Consider the following 17375-nt stretch of genomic DNA (forward strand, 5'->3'; position numbering starts at 1 on the left):
GTAGTAAAATAATCAGGAAGTGACGAGTTTTGAATATCACCTTTTAAAAAAACTAATTTATTTAATTGTAAGTTTATATTATTTCATTTTAAACAATAGCTCTTTACCAACGGGTTGACAGGATTCCTGAAAATGGAACAAGCAGTCTGCAAACCTGTGCTTGGCTCCAGTGCACTGCTGAATTCTTTCCTTGAACTCATTTTAATCCTTATAACAACCATATGAAGAAGTTACTGTAATTATCCCCAGGTTGTAGATATATAGCGAGAATATAGATTACATTAGGTATATAAACATATGTGCTGCTTGATATGTATGTGATTATATAGAAATATAGTGACGTATAACATCCACTAGTATATAGGTTATATGTTAGTAAGAAATATAATAAATATAAATATACTGTTACATGTAAATATAAGAAAATATATAACCTATTTATGCATTTTGTATCATGTACATATAATACACATCTTATGCATATAATATGTAAATGTGTATGCTGATATATATAAATATGCTGGTATCTATATACATTTACTTAGTAAAATAACTGTACTAAATTAAACATACTATTGTGTATGTAAATATATAATGTTTGTCAGGTGGTGATAAAATCCATGATGAATAATAAAGTAGGGTGAAAGCGATGGAGAGTAGCAGAGGATTTGAGTTGCTCTTTTATTTTATTTATTTTCTAAAGTTTATTTATTTATTTTGAGAGGGAGATGGACAGCAAGCGGGGAGGGACGGAGGGAGGGGTAGACAGAGAATCCCAAGCAGGCTCCGCACTGTCAGCACAGAGCCCCATGGAGGGCTCAGACTCACGAACTGTGAGATCATGACCTGAGCCGAAACCAACAGTCGGACGCTTAACCGACGGAGCCACCCAGGTGCCCTGAATTTTTCTTTTAGACAGCATAGTCAGGGAGGGCTTCTCTGAGGAGGTGGCATTTGAGCTGAGACCTAAAGGGAAACGCACCCTAGGAATACTTGGAGGAAGAGCATTCCAGGCACAGGCAACACCGAATGCAAAGACCCTGAAGTGAGAACAAGCTTGGTGAGTATTCAAAGAACTGAACGATTGATTCATCATTCCTTAGAAATATGAGCTTCACTAGGTGGGAATTTTGTTCTGTCCCTTTCACCGCTGCCTCCCGACCCTGGAACAGGGCCTGGCATACAGGTGGCATGCAGTAGATGTTTGTTGAATCCACGCTTTTGTTGCTTTGGTCCTTTATTCTTTCCTCAGTGGTGCGCTCTGCATTTATGCCAGGCCCTGGGAGTTGTGGACAGACAAGCAGAGACACGGAGAAAGCACTTCCTGGAGGATTCCCGAGAGCCAGGGAGGAAGCAAGAGCTGGTGGCAGCGCTCCAGGGCCTTGTGGGGGCGGTGGGAACAACGGCTCCCCTGCAGAGGTGAGCAAGTGTGAGAAAGCAAGGGTTCAAGCCACCTGGCCTCTGCTCCACAGAGAGGAGGGGGTGCCAGGCATTGGGGGCCCATGTTCACCCTGTGGGATGCTTCCCACGTCCTGTTTTCTTGACTCTCACAAAGAGGATGTTTAATTTTTTGCAAAGAAACTTGCTTCCTCCAGCAGGGCCCAGGGGAATTGGGGGACAGGATCTAGGCTCTGAACTCCCCAGGCTTTTCCCGAAGTAGGGTGTCGGCCTGCAGCTCCCACCCGGCACCCCACTGAGTGTAAAGGTGTCCTCCCCTCAGCCTCCTGAAGAGGTCAAGGAGCTGGGAGCTGCCAGGCCAGTTCTGTACCGGAGGGCATCTAACCGGGGGAGGGAAAGACGGGGGTGGTCCAGGTGCAGGGGACTAGACACAGACTCAAAAAAGCCTTGCTGCCCCGGGGCTGCTTTGAGGGACGGAAGAGTCTCTCAGTGGGGAGCCTGCCTGAAAGGGGAGATTAGAATCCTAAATGCAGCCCAGTAGGGGGTTGCATTCACAGGCGGAGAAGAATTCATTAATTCCTTTCACAAATATGTTATTGAGCAATTACTGTGTGTCAGGCATTGTTCTCAGCGCTTTACCTGTGTTAATTCACTCGGGTTTTCCCAGGGGTCCTAAGAGTTAGGTGTTACTATGCCGCGGGGGGAAGCTGAGACAGAGAGGTTTCAGAACATGCTCCAGGCCACACAGCTAGTAAGTGGCAGAGCGGGGAAAGCTCTTGCCGTTAACTGCTTTGCTCTGTGGCTCCCTCCCCTGAAGGCTGCTGAGCAGTGACCTGTTTTAATGAAAAGCAGGGATCTGCTTATAAGAAGCGACAGGAACCCAAGCCGACTTTTAATAGACTCGATAGGAATCCAAAACGTCACACAAGGGTCTGCTTTACTGAACCAACAAAAGCCTTAAATGACCCCGAGAAAGGACCTTACTTCGGTGAATTAACAAAGCATTCTTATCCCTGGCACAGTCTCAAGGCCTCGGTCAAGCTTAAAGACATCTGTTCCTTCTAAAGCAAGCTGCCCTCCCTCCGCAGCCAGATTTCCCTTTCCCTTTGTTTTCCCTCCTACCAGCATATGTTGAACACTTGCCATTTTCAGTGCCCTGAAACTTAGCTAAACTATAGGGTGCGGAGCTGGGTGCAGGTTCGTCCCTCCCGGAGAAGAGTTCGCTTGGAAGAAATAAAAATAAGAATGATGATAATATGGCGCTTGATAAGTGGCATTTATTGAGCACCTGCTGTGTGCCTGGCGGTCCTGCACTGGGCAATGTTGGAGGGCCAGGGAATGATCAGGGCAGGACATTGGGGCTGGGAGGTGGTGGATGGGGGGCATCTGTTTGTTGTCCAAGGTACACTAGTTTTTTTGGGCAGGACGCTTCAGACTTCTCTTGAAATCTAGACATCTGCCTAGCCTCCACCCCCCCCCCACAACCCCACCCGCCACACATACCATAGCCATGTAGGCCAAGGCCTCTGCCAACAGGTGTCTCTTTCCCTGGCCAGCCTCTAGCACAGATGTGTAATGGCTCTAGGGGGAGGAGGACCATGAGAGGAGAGAGACATCAGAGTAGGCTGGGATAGACAAGGGGAGACTCTGTGGTGTGTATCTGTGTGGGTGTGTGGGTGTGTATTTGAATACCCTCAATGTATCTCATCTGCCTGTACATGTTCTCAGCCACAAACACACGTATGTGAGCTCCACTTGTGTCTTCCTATGCAACTTGCCTGGGTGTATCTTGTGACTATGGCTGCCTGTCCAACTCCTGTGTTCCCTTTATGGCAACTGGGTGTGTCACTATGGCAACGGTGGTCTGTTTACGCAGTTCGTCTCTATGGGGTCGTGTGTATGTTCCTTGGGTGTTTACGTGTCTCCTTCGTAATGCTGATGGGCGCTGAGTGTGTTTGTCTTGCCCGTAGGCGTGTGTCTCCTGTGTCTGTGTGCCTTTCTTCTCTGCCACCCTGTTTGTGTCTGTCTGTGGTGAGCTAGTGTAGGTGTGTGTGCCCTCTGGGTGTTTCTTTTGGTGCTGCTGTTTGTGTACTCTCTGGTTCCTTTGTTTCCTCTTCATGCAGTTTGAGATGTATTTTCTGGATTTCCCCCTTTGTAATGACAGTAAGTGTACTCTCTGCCTCCCTGCTTTCCCTGTTTGTGCACCCCTATATGTGTTTCTTCTGATTTGATTTGTGAGACACTGGGCCCACGCATGATGTTGTCGGCTGTAGGAAATCATATTTGTGTACTCTGTGTGCAGCTGTGAGTCTGTGCGCGATTTGACTGTCAGCTCCCTAGGGTATGGCTGTTGAGTCCCTGGGTGATGATGTCCATGAGTCTAGAGGGGCTGTAAATCAGCACGAGCCCATAGCGTGTCAGTCTGTGTTCTCTGGACCCGACGCTGAGGCTGGGGGTGATGACACCTGGAATAGTGAGTCTTTTGATATGGCTGTTGAGTGTGTGACTGTACTACGGCCTGGGCTCTCGATGCGCAGTCTGTGAGTGCTCTTATGTCAGCCCATATTCTCTGTGTGTGGCTGTGAGTCTGCGTGCAAGTTTGTACTTCTGTGGGTGATGGGTGAGGCGGCCTCTACCTCTGAGCCCCTGGGTGGGGTTGTGACCCCTGAGTGTTTTCTCCTGCTGTGGGGGAAGTAACCGCCCCATCCCTCACCCTCCTCCGACTGCGGGTAGGGTGGGGGCATCTAGGCTAGCTTTGAAGCCCCAGCCAGCCCCTGGCCTTTCCGGGAATTCTGTGCTCCCTGTGGGGGATGGGCAGGAGGGTGAAGAGGCCCAGACAGAGGCCTCTTGTCCACCAGGGCCTCAAGCAGCCCAGTGGAGTTGGGCCCGGACCCCAAGTCCGATCCGCCTGACTCTGTGCAGGAGACACATGCCTTGCCTGGGACAGACATGCCTGTCACATGCTTGGATGAGAGTGAACAGACAGACCCACATAGAAGGCAGACAGACAGACAGTGGGGCTCCTCAGTTAGGGTGTGGACAATCCCCACCCAATGCCTGGGCTGGGGTCCAGCACTTTTTTTTGCCTAAGCTAGGCTCTCTCTCTGAGGTCAGCCCATAGTGGCCTGGCTGTGTCTTCCTGCACCTGTCGCACTGCCGCTCCCAGGTCTGTCCATCTACCCTGTCTGTCCCTCTGCCTGAATCTGACTCTCCCTCTGCCTGTCGTCATCTGTCCCTCTAGGTGTCTCCCTACCTCAACCACTCCCTCTTTCCCCTTGTCTCTCTCTGCTGGTGTGTCTGTTCCCAGCCTCTGGGGATGTGTCTGGCTGTGTCCACCTGTCTGTCTGCCAGTTGCGTCTCCTGTTTATTACTGGGCCTGACTGCCTGTCGCCTTCCTCCAGATGCTTCTGAGGAGGCCTCCCCCCGCCCCCCGTCTGCTTCTGAGTCTGTCTGCACCTCTCTTTCTCCCCATGGCTGCCCCTCTGCCTATCGACCACTCAACATGGCTGTCTTTCTGCCCTCTCTGTTGTCTGTCCTTGTGTTGTGTCACCTGCCTGCCTTTCTCTATTTGTGATCGTTTCCCTTACGATGTCTGTCTCTCCTCTCTGCATCCTCCGTGTGCTGATCCCTGAGTCAGTTGCCTCTGCCTGCGTGTCCTTCTAAGTGTGGATCTACCCCCTCAATCTTTCTGTCCACCTCCCCCTACCCAAGGCCCCCACACACCTCTGTCTCTCTCCACGTGGGTGCAGGTGAAGGAGGGCGCCCTCCTCCCCCACCCCCTGTCCTCAGCCGAGAGCCAGATGGAGGGAAACTGAATTAAAATTAAAAGTTCTTCCTAGAAAAAAAAAAATAATTCGCGGGCCAGATGCGGCGCGAGCTGCGCTGATTAGCCACCTAGCAAGCGCGGAGGAGCTGATTGGCTACGGGGCGGGGCGGGGGCAGGGTCCGCTGAAGGGGAGCCTTGCCGGGGCCGTGGGGTCCCAGAGCCCTAGTGAGTTACGGTGGCTTCAGGAGCTGAGAGGAGCAGGGAGGTGAGGAGGGGATACTGGCCGGGTTGGGGCTCCGGAGACCCCGAGGCATGAGTGGGGATCCTGGGAGAGGTTCTCTGGGGGAACCTGCGGGGAGGGGGGTTCCCCTGGAGACATTTTTAGCCCTAGTGGAGAATTGAATGGTACCTAGCTCCCAGGAAGTGAATTCAGAAGTGATTGAGAGTCTCCAGAGAGTGCTCGCGACTGAGGATGGGACTCCTTGAGAGCCCTCCCCTTCCCAGGAAGGGGATTAGGGGCTTGGGGAGGGGATTTCCCAGAGGCACTTTTAGCAATGATGGGGACCTTGAATGGGAGGGAGTTTCTGAGATACTGCACTCCCAGGAAGTGAGCTCTGGGCGCGCGCGCGCGCGGGGTGAGGGGGTATCTTCAGAGACACTCCATCCAGAAGACAGGGGCCCCTCCTGGAGCACCTCTACCCCAGGAAACACATCAGGCCTTGGGATGGGGCTTTTGATGCAGGTTTCTGAGATAGCTCATCGTCAGGAGGGGGAAATTAGGGCTCAGAGCAGGTTCCTGAGACACCCCAAGACCAAGAAGGATCTTAAGTCTGGAAGTGTCTCTAAAGTTATTTCTGCCAGAAGAACGAGTGTTTAGGACTTGACAGGGGTCTGAGAAAAATGCTAATCTAATCTCTAAAAGGGGGATTAAGTGGGGGTCCCTGGGTCACTTCTATCCCTGGAAGGAGGCTCCGATTGGAGAATTGTCTTTAGCCTCTAGTGAGGATATTCAGAATTGTGGCGGAGGGCAGTTTGCAGCATGGGGTGGGGGTGGGGGGTTAAGGTCACCAAGTTGGCCCCCCACCTCCAGCTCCTGCAACAGCTTGCATCAGCTCTGGGATCCGGCTCGGGGCCCAGGCCGGGAGGGGGCGGGGTAGGGGGGCGTTAGGAGGGGTGGGGCAGCTGGGCCGACACGTGTCCCTGTAAGGAGTAAGAGGCTTGGCCAAGCGGTGAGGGTGGAGGGAAGGGGCAGCTGGGGGAGGTGGCAAGGAAAGAGACAGTAAGAGAAACAGAGTGAGTGTGGGTTCTGGAAGGACAGGCTATCCCAGCTCCAAATGGCCATCTCGTCTGCTGTGGGGTCGGTCTCTCTCTCTTTCTCTCAGTCTCTGCCCCTCTCCCCCTCTATTTGTCTCTCGCTGCCCTCTTTTTCTGCCTGTCTGAGTAACTGTTGTCATCCCTCCCCCTCCGATTCCCTTCTCTGCCTCCCATCTCTTTCTGTCGTCCTCTCACTGTTGTCTTCGAGTCTCTCCATTTATCTCTCAGTCTCTCTCATCCCTCTGTTCCTGTTCCTCTTGCCTCACCTCTGTTTCTGTTTCTCCATCTGTCTCTGTCTGACCCCCTACCCTATTCTTCTAGCTCTTCCTACTTTGTAGCTCCCCCATCTCTGATCCCCACCCCCATTTCTCTGCCCACAGGATGGAACTTCAGGACCCAAAGATGAACGGAGCCCTCCCTGCGGATGCTCTGGGGTGAGTCGGGGGCCCAGGGGGACAAAGGTTAGAGGTCAGGATTACCCTCTCACCAGCCCCAATTTCCCTGCCTTCTCCAGCTACAGGCAGGAACGCGAGGGCTTCCTGCCCAGCCATCCTCCTGCTCCTGGGAGGAAGCCAGTCGAGTTCATGGATGTGAGTGACCTCACAGGATCTGTCCTGGCTTCACCTTGCCCAGCTCATCTCTTCCCCTACTGTTCCCTCTTCCCAGGGGTTCCCTGCCTGGCTATTTCCTGTCCCCAGCCGCTCAGGTCCCCCAGCCACTTTCCTCCCTCGCTGTTTTGCCTCTGGTGGCTGCTCCGCCCTCCTCCCCTGTTCCTCTCCATTTCCAGCTGCTCTCCTCCAAAGTTCCTCCTAGTTCTTCCTTCCTAGCTCTTGCTTCCCCAGCTTCTCCCTGGCTTCCACTTTTTTTTTCCTTCCTAGTTTCCATCCTATAGTCCTTTCTGGGCTTCTCCCCGCCCTGGTCACTTCTCCTCTAGTCTTTCCTGGGCCCCAGCGCTGGTCCCGTTACCTGATCTCCTTCCCCATGTGTGCCCGGCCTGGCCCTTACCCGCAGTTCGAAGGGAAGACATCGTTTGGAATGTCCGTGTTCAATCTCAGCAACGCCATCATGGGCAGTGGCATCCTGGGACTGGCCTATGCCATGGCTCACACAGGGGTCCTCTTCTTCTTGTGAGTCTTGGGCGGCCGGGGTGGCCTGGGCCAGGGAGCAGGGGTGCTGTGTGGGACATGCAGGAGGCCTGGGGGCCAAGTCTGAGCTGTGCCATCTGCCACAGGGCCCTGCTGCTATGCATTGCGTTTCTATCTTCATATTCCATCCATCTCCTGCTGACCTGTGCCGGTGTTGTAGGTAAGGCCCAGAGCTCAACGCAGATCTTGGACCCCAGACTCTGGATCTACCCCACTGACCTGAGACCCTAGACCTTAACCCAAACCCTAGATTCTGAAAGTACCACATGAACCCCAGATCCTGGACCCAGGACCCCAGACCCCATACTTAACTCCCTGGACTCCAGACCTCAAACCGCACCTTGGCCTTCAGAACTTATCTGGGCTCCCAGATCTCCTCTTCTCAATCCTCACCCCTCACCCTCAGTCTGGCGTCAAACCTCATTTCTCAGACCCTCCCCACACCCAGATTACTCCACCTCTCACCTCCATTCCTCAGTCTCCAGCTCCCCCTAATTGTGGAAGCCAGCTTCACAACCCAAGAATCCCACGACCCACTACCCACATTTGGTCCCCAACCTTTTCTCTGGTCACAGAGTCCCACCTCCCAGGCTCCACTGCAAGCCCAGCCCAAGTTAACTGCTTAACCCTCATCTCCAGCTTCCATCAATCAGATCCAATTACCCCAAGCCCCAGTTCCTCAGCTCCCTGACCCTCAGCTGCTTCCCTCCACCCCCCCCCCCCCAGTTCCTTAGCCCTTGCCTAGCCTCCTGGACCCACAGTGCATTCCTTTCTGTCTCCCTACCCCAGGCATCCGAGCCTATGAGCAGCTGGGACAGAGGGCGCTGGGGCCTGCAGGGAAAGTAGTGGTGGCTGCGGTGATCTGTCTGCACAATGTTGGGGGTGAGGACTCTGGGATGGAGGGGATCAGCTTGGGGGAAGAGGGTGAGGTGGGGTGGGCTTCCTCAGGCTGGGCTGGGAGGATGAAGGGAATCCTTCTGCTTATACCTCCCCCCACCTGCACCAGCCATGTCCAGTTACCTGTTCATCATCAAATCCGAACTCCCTCTGGTTATCGGCACCTTCTTGGACATGGACCCTGAGGGGTGAGTGAGAAACACCCCTTAGCTCTGGCCTGCAGGCCACTGACTCTACCTGTGCGGTCTGGCTGCCATCTTCAACTCTGTGCTCAGCTGACTTCTAGGTGTTCAGAGATTGTTGGGCTGGCCAGTCTGGTCAGACTGTAATTCTTAACATATTATGATGCCGACAGAAAGTGTGACCGTTGATCTGACTATACAGCAGACCACACGATTTTTGTGACTTGTTCTGGCTGATTCTGTCAGGTAGCCGACTCCATATGTCCAGTACACTCTGATACTGACCAGGCGACTGTACATATCAAGTAGACCTAAACTCTGTGGATTTGGTTCTGGACTGCTGTACTGGCAGATTCTGTGGCCAGCTGTATGACAACTGACTACAGCTGTGTTCTGAATGCTGCGATCCCAACCATGTGTGTTTGACATTTGCTTACTCTGACTTTCCCTGTCCAGCAGATTCTGTTTGATTCAAGGTCCATCAGGCTGGCGGAAATCTGTCTAGCTCGAAGTGCACGGTCACTAACTGCAACCGTGTGTGTGCAGCGAACTGTGGTGCCAACTACGTATATGTGATTTGCTCCAACTGTATGCTCCAGTAGAATCCCACCTGTGTGTTTAATTTGGCAACCATTTTTTTCTGGCAAATTCTCTCTGGCTGAGTATGTGTGATCCTCTACTCTGACTATATGTCCTCTGTACTATGGTTCCAGCCGTGTGTGTTTGACTGATGTTCTACGTATGCGTCTAGTTGACTGTATGTTTGATTTTGGATCCATCTGCTAGCTAAATCTGTTCAGTTGTTTGTATATAATGGCTGACTCTGTGTATCCTGTTAGATCTTTGGTTTCATTCTGAAGCCATTTAGGTATCTGACAATCTGTGTGACTAGGTGTGTCTAATTATTATAATTATCTCCCACTGTATATATATGGCCAATGGTGCTTTGTTGGTTTATTTCTGTGTAACTGTGTGTATGAGATAGTGTGTGAATGCCTGGAACATAGCAGGCAATTAATAAAATTCCTTTGAACAAATGAGCAGTTTTTCACCTGATTTTGTGTAACTGTCTTACCTGGGTACCTCCCTCCAATATCTGTACAGTTTCCACTCTTTTTTTGAACTTGGTTCCAACAGTATAGCCAGCTGGCTGATTTTGTCTCTAGTTCGGTCTTTGGCTATATGGCCAAGTTGGCCTGGCTACTTTTAGATATTCGACAAACCTTGACCTGTTAAAAAAACCACATGTGTGTGTTCCTGACTTCTTGTCTGACTTTGCATCATTGCCTGACTACCAGATCATCAGACTGTTGTTCTGCCTGTCAGACACACCAGGGTCATGACTCACTCTGTGTCTGGTACTCTGTGTTGGACTGTGTGAGTCTCACTGATTTGGGGCATTTTCTGCCCATCTGGTTGTATGTCTGCTGGCGAGTCTGATGGCACAGTTTTGTCCAGCTGTGCGTGTGTTCTTTCTCAGCTGTGTCCCTCTGACAGTGTCTGACTGACAGTCTGATAATCAGTCTGGTTGTTTCTGTCAATCCTATTGTGCCATTTGTCACTGTGACCACCTGAATGGCTTCTCACAGCTGAGATGTCAGCTCACCTCCCCTGACTGCAGGTAGAAATCTGTGTGTCCGGCTGTCGTTTATGACTGTCTGCCTGACAGTTTTCTTTGGCAGGCAGCTAGTCACTGTGTTTGCCTGTCTCCCTAGGGGCTGGTTCTTGAAGGGAAACCTCCTCATCATCATTGTCAGTGTGTTAATCATCCTGCCACTGGCCCTCATGAGACACTTGGGTAAGAGGCTTCCTGTGTTGTTCATTGGATAGTGGAGTCAGAAAAAGGGAGCCAGATTGAGAAAATCCCCATTTTCAAGGGCTATGGAATACCAGGGGTGAGCTTATTTGATGTGGGTTTTAACAGATAAATAGGAGTTTGCTGTGGAGAGGAGGCTGGTTCAGGAAGAAGTAAAAGCTTGTGCAACATGTGGCCTAACTGGGGTGAGGTAGCCTTGAAGGCCAAACTGGGGCTTGATATTTGCTGTAGGGAGTCCCTGGATTTCTGAGGCTCTCTATATTACCTCTTGCAGGCTACCTGGGATATACCAGCGGTCTCTCTTTGACCTGTATGCTGTTTTTTCTCATCTCGGTGAGTCTGAAAGAGAAGAACATGAAAAAGTGAAGCAAGAGTTTGGAACATTGGGTCATAGCCTTCCCCATGACCTCGCTTCCCCACCCTCCCCCAGGTCATCTATAAGAAGTTCCAGCTTGACTGTCCTGTAGGTCTCAATGAGACGGAAGTGGAGAGCAAGAACCCTACGGCCCTTCCCATCCAGGGACTCAACAGAAGCTGTGAGGCCCATATGTTCACAGTTGACTCACAGGTGGGTGTGCAGGCATGTGTTTGGAGCTTGCACCACACTTAGGCCCTCTGGTCCCATCACATGGTGCACTCTGTTCACAGTGGAGCTGGGCATCAGATATCGGGGGGCTTCCATGTGTCTTATATGGAGTGCAATGGTGGGGTCAGGCGGATGAGGAGGGGATATAACCCTGTAGGCTCTAACCTCATGTACTTGGGCCATTCCCCTAGATGTTCTACACGGTGCCCATTATGGCTTTTGCTTTCGTCTGTCACCCTGAGGTGCTGCCCATCTACACAGAGCTCTGCCGGTGAGTGGGCAGGCAAGTGGGCATATGTGATGGGCCAGCAACTGGTAGGAGAGTCATAATGTCTGACAGCCCTTCAAGTGGTCCTTGTACTGTAGCTTGATGGTGGCTAGTTGGTGCCGGTGGTGGGGGGCGGTTGAAGTGGCCTTGGGGAATGCAGGGCGGTGACTTTTTACTGATTAGGGCTTAAATATTCTACTTTTAACATCCTGTACAAGTGTGAATGGACAGAGTGGGGAGGCAGGAATGATCAGAAGGAGGGTGTAACATGCGTGGATGGGGATGAGGAGATGGGGATGGGGAGATAGAATGGGGGATGGGTGAACAAAAGAGGGAGCAGGGATTATACGGTAGGGGGATGTGTGGATGATCAGATGGGGGCACAGCATGGATGGTCAGTTGTGAGGGAAAGGCAGAGATGGGCAGACAGAGGAGATGGACAAAGATGGTCATATGGGGTGAGATGGCTGGACAGAGGGAGGCCTGGCTAATCACACAGGGGAGGTAGAGATGGGCATCCCAGCATGTACCAGCTGAACGTCAGCTCAGGAACAAGGGGACTCTGGAGAGTGCAGGCTACTTTGGAAGCGCCTGTACCAAGTCCAGGGGTCTGGGCATGACAGTTCCATAACCTCTATGACTCAGGCCCTCCAAGCACAGAATGCAGGCTGTGGCCAACGTGTCCATTGGGGCCATGTTCTGCATGTATGGGCTTACTGCGACCTTTGGATACCTCACCTTTTACAGTAAGTGGGGCTGGGGCCAGGGTTGGGTGGGGGCTGGAGTGGGGAGTGGGCAGACTGCTGGGGCAGGAACCTGAGTGCTTTTCCTCCGTGCCCTGGACCCATCAGTTTCCAAACAGAGGGTGCACATCACACATGTAGATTTTGTTGGGTGTGTGTGTGTGTGTGTGTGTGTGTGTGTGTGTGTGTGTTTGTGTTTCTGGGACACTGGTCCTAGTGCTCCCACTACATCCTGCATCCCATGTCCCATGTCCCACATCCCAGATAGCATGGAGGCGGAGATGCTGCACATGTACAGCCAGCGGGACCTGCTCATCCTTTGTGTGCGCCTGGCCGTGCTGCTCGCCGTGACTCTCACTGTGCCAGTTGTGCTGTTCCCTGTGCGTGGGGTTGAGGGTGGGCCCATGGAGTGGAGGGATGTGGATGGATGTAGAAGGCATAGGCATGGATGTCTGACTGGGGGGTGGAGATAGGAGTGGATTTATGGATGGAGGAGGCAGGGATGGACAGATAGGGAAGGCAAAGTTGGCAGATGGACAGAGAACGCAAAAATAGATGGTCACACAGATGGGGGATAGATGTCAGGGCAGAGAGAATGAGAGGGAGAGGGGTAGTCAGTTGGAGGGAGGGGGCACAGATGTCTGGCCAGACAGAAGAGGGAGGCAGGAATACTCAGACAGGGTAGAGGCATAGAGATGGACACTCAGAATGAAGAAACAGGGATGGACAGAAAAAGAGCGGAGGCAGAAGTAGTGAGGTATAAGGGGGGCCAAGGCTCTCAGATGGGGAGGTGGGATGACTAGACAGAGGAGGGAGGCTGAGGTAGTCAGATGGCAAAAGAGAGGCAGGGATCTAAGACAGAATGGAAGGACAAGAGGGTGGTCAGACAGGGAGGCAGAGATTTCAGATAGTGGGTAGAAGCATCGATGGGTGATCAGACAGAAGGAAGACACATGGATTGTCAGAAGGGCGGCGGGATGCTCATTCAGAAGGTGGAGGCACCGATGGGTGGTCAGACAAGGGGGACATGTAGATAGTCAGATGGAGGGGGAATCAGGCATCTCACACAGGGTGGAGGCACGATGGGTGCTCAGATGGAGGGTGGAGTTAAAGTCAGATGACCGCATGGAGTGGGGAGGCAGCACGTGGGCCCTGACTGGTGTCCTGCCCTACTCTGACCACAGATCCGCCGGGCCCTGCAGCAGCTGTTCTTCCCAAGCAGAGACTTCAGCTGGCCACGACACGTGGCCATAGCCCTGATCCTGCTTGTCTTGGTCAATGTTCTTGTCATTTGTGTGCCAACCATCCGGGATATCTTTGGGGTTATTGGTTAGTACCCCTAACCCCAATCCCAGACCCCACCTAATACGGGCCTGGTACCCCAAACTTACATTGGCTTCTGTCCCTCCTGCTTGTCCTTCAGGGTCCACTTCAGCCCCTAGCCTCATCTTCATCCTTCCTAGCATCTTCTACCTCCGCATTGTACCAACTGAGGTGGAGCCCCTCTACTCCTGGCCTAAGATCCAGGTGAGCATTCCAGGAAAGGGTTGGGGGAAGAGGGAGAATTCTGAGGAGAGAGCACTCCTGGATGGCCAGAGATAAAAAGAAAATTTTCAAGAGGGGGCTGGGGGGAAGGGAGCAGGTGGTCTGGAAGAATGAAGGAGATTGTCTTAGAAAGGGGCTGAGCAGACAGAGTACCAGCAGGGTCTGCAAAGACAGAGGGAGCATTCTACAGACAACAGAAGGAGTACTATTTGAAGAGGGTCAGGAGCACTTTCAATGAGGATAAAAGAGAGTACTCTCTGAAGTGTTCTAGAAGGATGAAAGAAGAATTCTTAGGAAGGGGCTGGTTTTGAGGAAGGGGAGGGAGCAGGAGGGTCTGGAATGCATGGGGGCACTCTGGAGGGGATGGAGGGCTTGAGGGACATTCTCAGGAGGAGCTCTGGTGTGGAGACCCAACCAACTGCATCTTGTCTCCCTCTCATCCACAGGCTCTGTGTTTTGGTCTCCTGGGGGTCCTCTTCATGGCAATCAGTCTAGGCTTTATGTTTGCCAACTGGGCCACAGTCCAGAGCCCTGTGTCTGGACACTGACCATGCCCTGCTCCTCCCTGGGCCCCCATGTGCATGCTCCTGTGCACGTGGAGGAAGATGGGGCCCCTCTCCTGGGTCCCTCCTGCCTGGTGTGTAGAGGTGGCTGGTTCCCATTATCATGGCTGTTGGAGGTAGGGGGCTGCGGAGGTTGTAGAGTGGTCCACTTCCCTCCTCCCCAGGGATGCTGAGCTTGGATCATGGCCCTAAGCCCAACACCATGGGAGGAGGAGGAGACCAGGTCTTTGGGGAATCCTTGCCCAGCCCAGTCCTTTCTGCCTCTCTTGGCAGAAGCTGTTTGTCAGGATCACCCTCGAGCTAAAGGGGAAGAATAAAGATGCTGCATTGCAACTCTGGTCTCAGCCTTCTCATCTCTTTCTAAGTCTTCTTGGGGGAGTCTGCCTAGGTTCAGACAGGGGTAAACTAAGGCCCTGAGAGTAGGACTGAACTGGCTCTCAAGTATTCACTCACTTCTCCACTCCTTCAGAAACTTGCTACTCCTCAACTCATTGTTCCATTCACTTCCTCACTCAAGAAACCTCTTGAGAGCCTCTTGAGAGCACTGTTCTAGGTGCTGGGGTTGAATCAAGCAGACAATAATCCCTATAGTTGGTGTTCTAGCAAAAGAGTAGGCAAACTATGACCTACAGGCCAAATTCAGCAGCCTGCTGCCTCTTTTTGTATGGCCTGAGCCAAGAATAGTTTGCACATTTCTAAGTGCTTGAAAAAAAAATAAGAAGAGGAATAATTTGTGACACCTGACAAGTATGAAATTTAAATTTCAGTGTCTGCAAATCTTTTATTGGAACACAATAATGCTTGCTCACTTACATATTGTTTATGGTTATTTATTGCTACAACAGCAGGGCTGACGAGTTGCAACAGAGACCACATGGCCCACAAAGCCTAAGCTATTTATTATCTGGCCCTTTTCAGAAAAAAAAATTTGCTGATCCCTGATCTAGCAGAAGAGAGGAAAAGAGATTAATTATTTCTGATAAAGATGAGCACTATGAGGGACTCCTGGCTGGCTCCATCAGTGGAGCATGCGACTCTTGATCTCAGGGTTGTGAGTTCAAGCCTCACGTGAGGTGTAGAGATTACTTAAAAATAAAATCTTAGAGGGGAGCCTGGGTGGCTCAGTCAGTTAAGCGTCCAACTCTTGGTTTCTGCTCAGGTCATGATCTCACAGTTTCGTGGTTTCAAGCCCCACGTCAGGCTCTGTGCTGGGAGTGCAGAGCCTGCTTGGGATTCTCTCTCCCTCTCTCTCTATCCCTCCCCCTCTCAAGCTGTCTCTGGCTCTCTCAAAATAAATAAATAAGCTTAAAAAAAGATGCACACTGTGAGGAAAATAAGTGATGTGAGTGTGGTGTGCAGGGGGCAGTGAGGAGGTAGTCAGGGAGGCCTCACTGTCGAGCAGACAAGGAGCTGAGTCAGTCCTAGATTGGCAAGAAGGAGTGAGTCCCATGCTTATTTAGACAAAGTGTTCTTGGCTGAGGCCCCAGCAAGTGCAAAGGCCCTGAGGTAGAAACAAGCATGGCAGGTCCAACAGGAGCCAGCATGGCCATTTTGCTCTCCCACTGGCAATGTGTATGAGTGCCAATTTCACCACAGCCTTGCCAACATCCTGAGTCATGAGACATGGATTTTTTGCCAACCTACTAGGTGAAAATGGTATTGCTGTTAAAATTCGCATGTGTTTCTTTATGAGAGAAGTTTCTGGATGTTTAAGAGACTTTTTGTTTATCTTCCCAGATAATTTTTAATGCATGTGCAAGCCACCACAGATAATAATCTTTCTCGTCTCTATATTTAGAAATAGGGCAGTTGACTGTAGTTGAATATGGTATCCTTCTTATTTCACTCTTCATTCCTTACTGCCACTAGGCTCAACACTAAAGCTCAACAAGCTGGCTTTTTTAAAAAGCTTATTTATTATTTTTTAAAAAAGTTCATTCACTTATTTTGAGAGAGAAAGAAAATGCGAGTCAGGAAGGGGCAGAGAGGAAGAGAGAGAGAATCCCAAGCAGGCTCCACACTGTCAGCATGGAGCCTGGCGCAGGACTCGAACCCACAAACTGCGAGATCATGACCTGAGCTTCTATCTGCTGTTTCTCAGAATGATCAGCTCAAAGCCATCCTTATGCCAAAGAGGCATGTTTTGGGGTGGCATATTCTGGTCTCCTACAATATGCGACAAATTAAAAGTAATTATCCCTAATGTGTAAACAAGCTTTTGCAGATCAATAAGAGAAACTGGAGTAGCTCAATGAAAAAAAAAATGTGTTCATGCAATGGCATTACTTCACATTACAGCACAAAGGATTAAGAAGTAGATAGTATGAAAGAAATAGAGGAAATGGAGGATAGGCCCCAGAAGTTTCAACATTCATCAAATAGGAGCTTCAGACACAGAAAATAGACAGTGGGGAGAAGGCAATACTTGAAGAAATAATGTTCTAGAATTTTCTGAGCTGAAAAAAGACAATCATCAAACTGAAAAGAGCCACTAAATTCTAAGCATGATTTACACACACACACACACACACACACACACACACACACCATAGAAATAAAATTTCTAGGTTAAAAATAAAATCCTAAACGATAACAAAATCCTGAAGGGCCCCAGGGAGAAAAGAGAGAAGAAAGAATACAGTGGAGGAGTTCTTCAAAGAGCTGATGAAAAATAACTTTGAACCTATATTTCAAAAAACCTGTATCTAGACAAGATAATCCAGATGAGAGCAAAAATATTTCAGAAAATTCATCACACACCTACCCCTTCTTAAAGGATTATTAGGGTATGTGATCCAGCAGAAGAAAACTGGATTAAGGAGCCAGAAGGGGGTTCTGGTAAGCAATGGTGAGGGGAAAAATAGTAACATTCATTGAAAAGTCTAAATAAGTTTTGATTGTAAAATTTAAAGATCACCATCTTGAACTAAAATTCCAGGTAATATAAACATGGGAGATGAGGGGAGGAAGAGGAAAGAAAAGAGAGTTCTTATGTTGTTTAAGGGATGACTGTAGATGCAAATTAATGGTAGAATTGTAGAACAGTTGCTTTTTAAAGTGTAAACTCTGGAGTCAAACTGCACATGGTCAAATTCTGGCTTCTCAATTTACTGGCAGTGTGACCTTGTGTAAGTCACATAATCTTTCTGTGC

General features: G+C 50.6%; 1 protein-coding gene across 5 annotated transcripts; it reads left to right on the top strand.

Moving 5' to 3' along the window:
• The first annotated feature begins 1362 nt into the window (after positions 1-1362).
• Positions 1363-14556, top strand: SLC38A5 (solute carrier family 38 member 5). Of its 5 annotated transcripts, none has more exons than XM_019417357.2 (16): positions 1363-1419; positions 6859-6912; positions 6993-7068; positions 7490-7605; positions 7710-7783; positions 8413-8505; positions 8630-8708; positions 10418-10500; positions 10793-10851; positions 10949-11086; positions 11296-11375; positions 12018-12118; positions 12380-12495; positions 13300-13444; positions 13539-13642; positions 14107-14556. In XM_019417357.2, the coding sequence occupies exons 2-16, from the start codon at positions 6860-6862 to the stop codon at positions 14206-14208; spliced, it is 1419 nt and encodes a 472-aa protein (XP_019272902.1). In that variant the 5' UTR covers positions 1363-1419; position 6859; the 3' UTR covers positions 14209-14556. The 5 variants fall into 5 exon arrangements, with proteins under 5 accessions (XP_019272902.1, XP_019272901.1, XP_019272903.1 ...); XM_019417356.1 differs by lacking the exon at positions 1363-1419 and adding an exon at positions 5341-5429; XM_019417355.2 differs by lacking the exon at positions 1363-1419 and adding an exon at positions 6450-6521.
• Positions 14557-17375: the final 2819 nt, after the last annotated feature.

The sequence above is a fragment of the Panthera pardus genome, unplaced genomic scaffold, assembly GCF_024362965.1.
Source record: "Panthera pardus isolate Hobbes unplaced genomic scaffold, ASM2436296v1 HiC_scaffold_27, whole genome shotgun sequence".
NCBI classification, from domain to species: domain Eukaryota; kingdom Metazoa; phylum Chordata; class Mammalia; order Carnivora; family Felidae; genus Panthera; species Panthera pardus.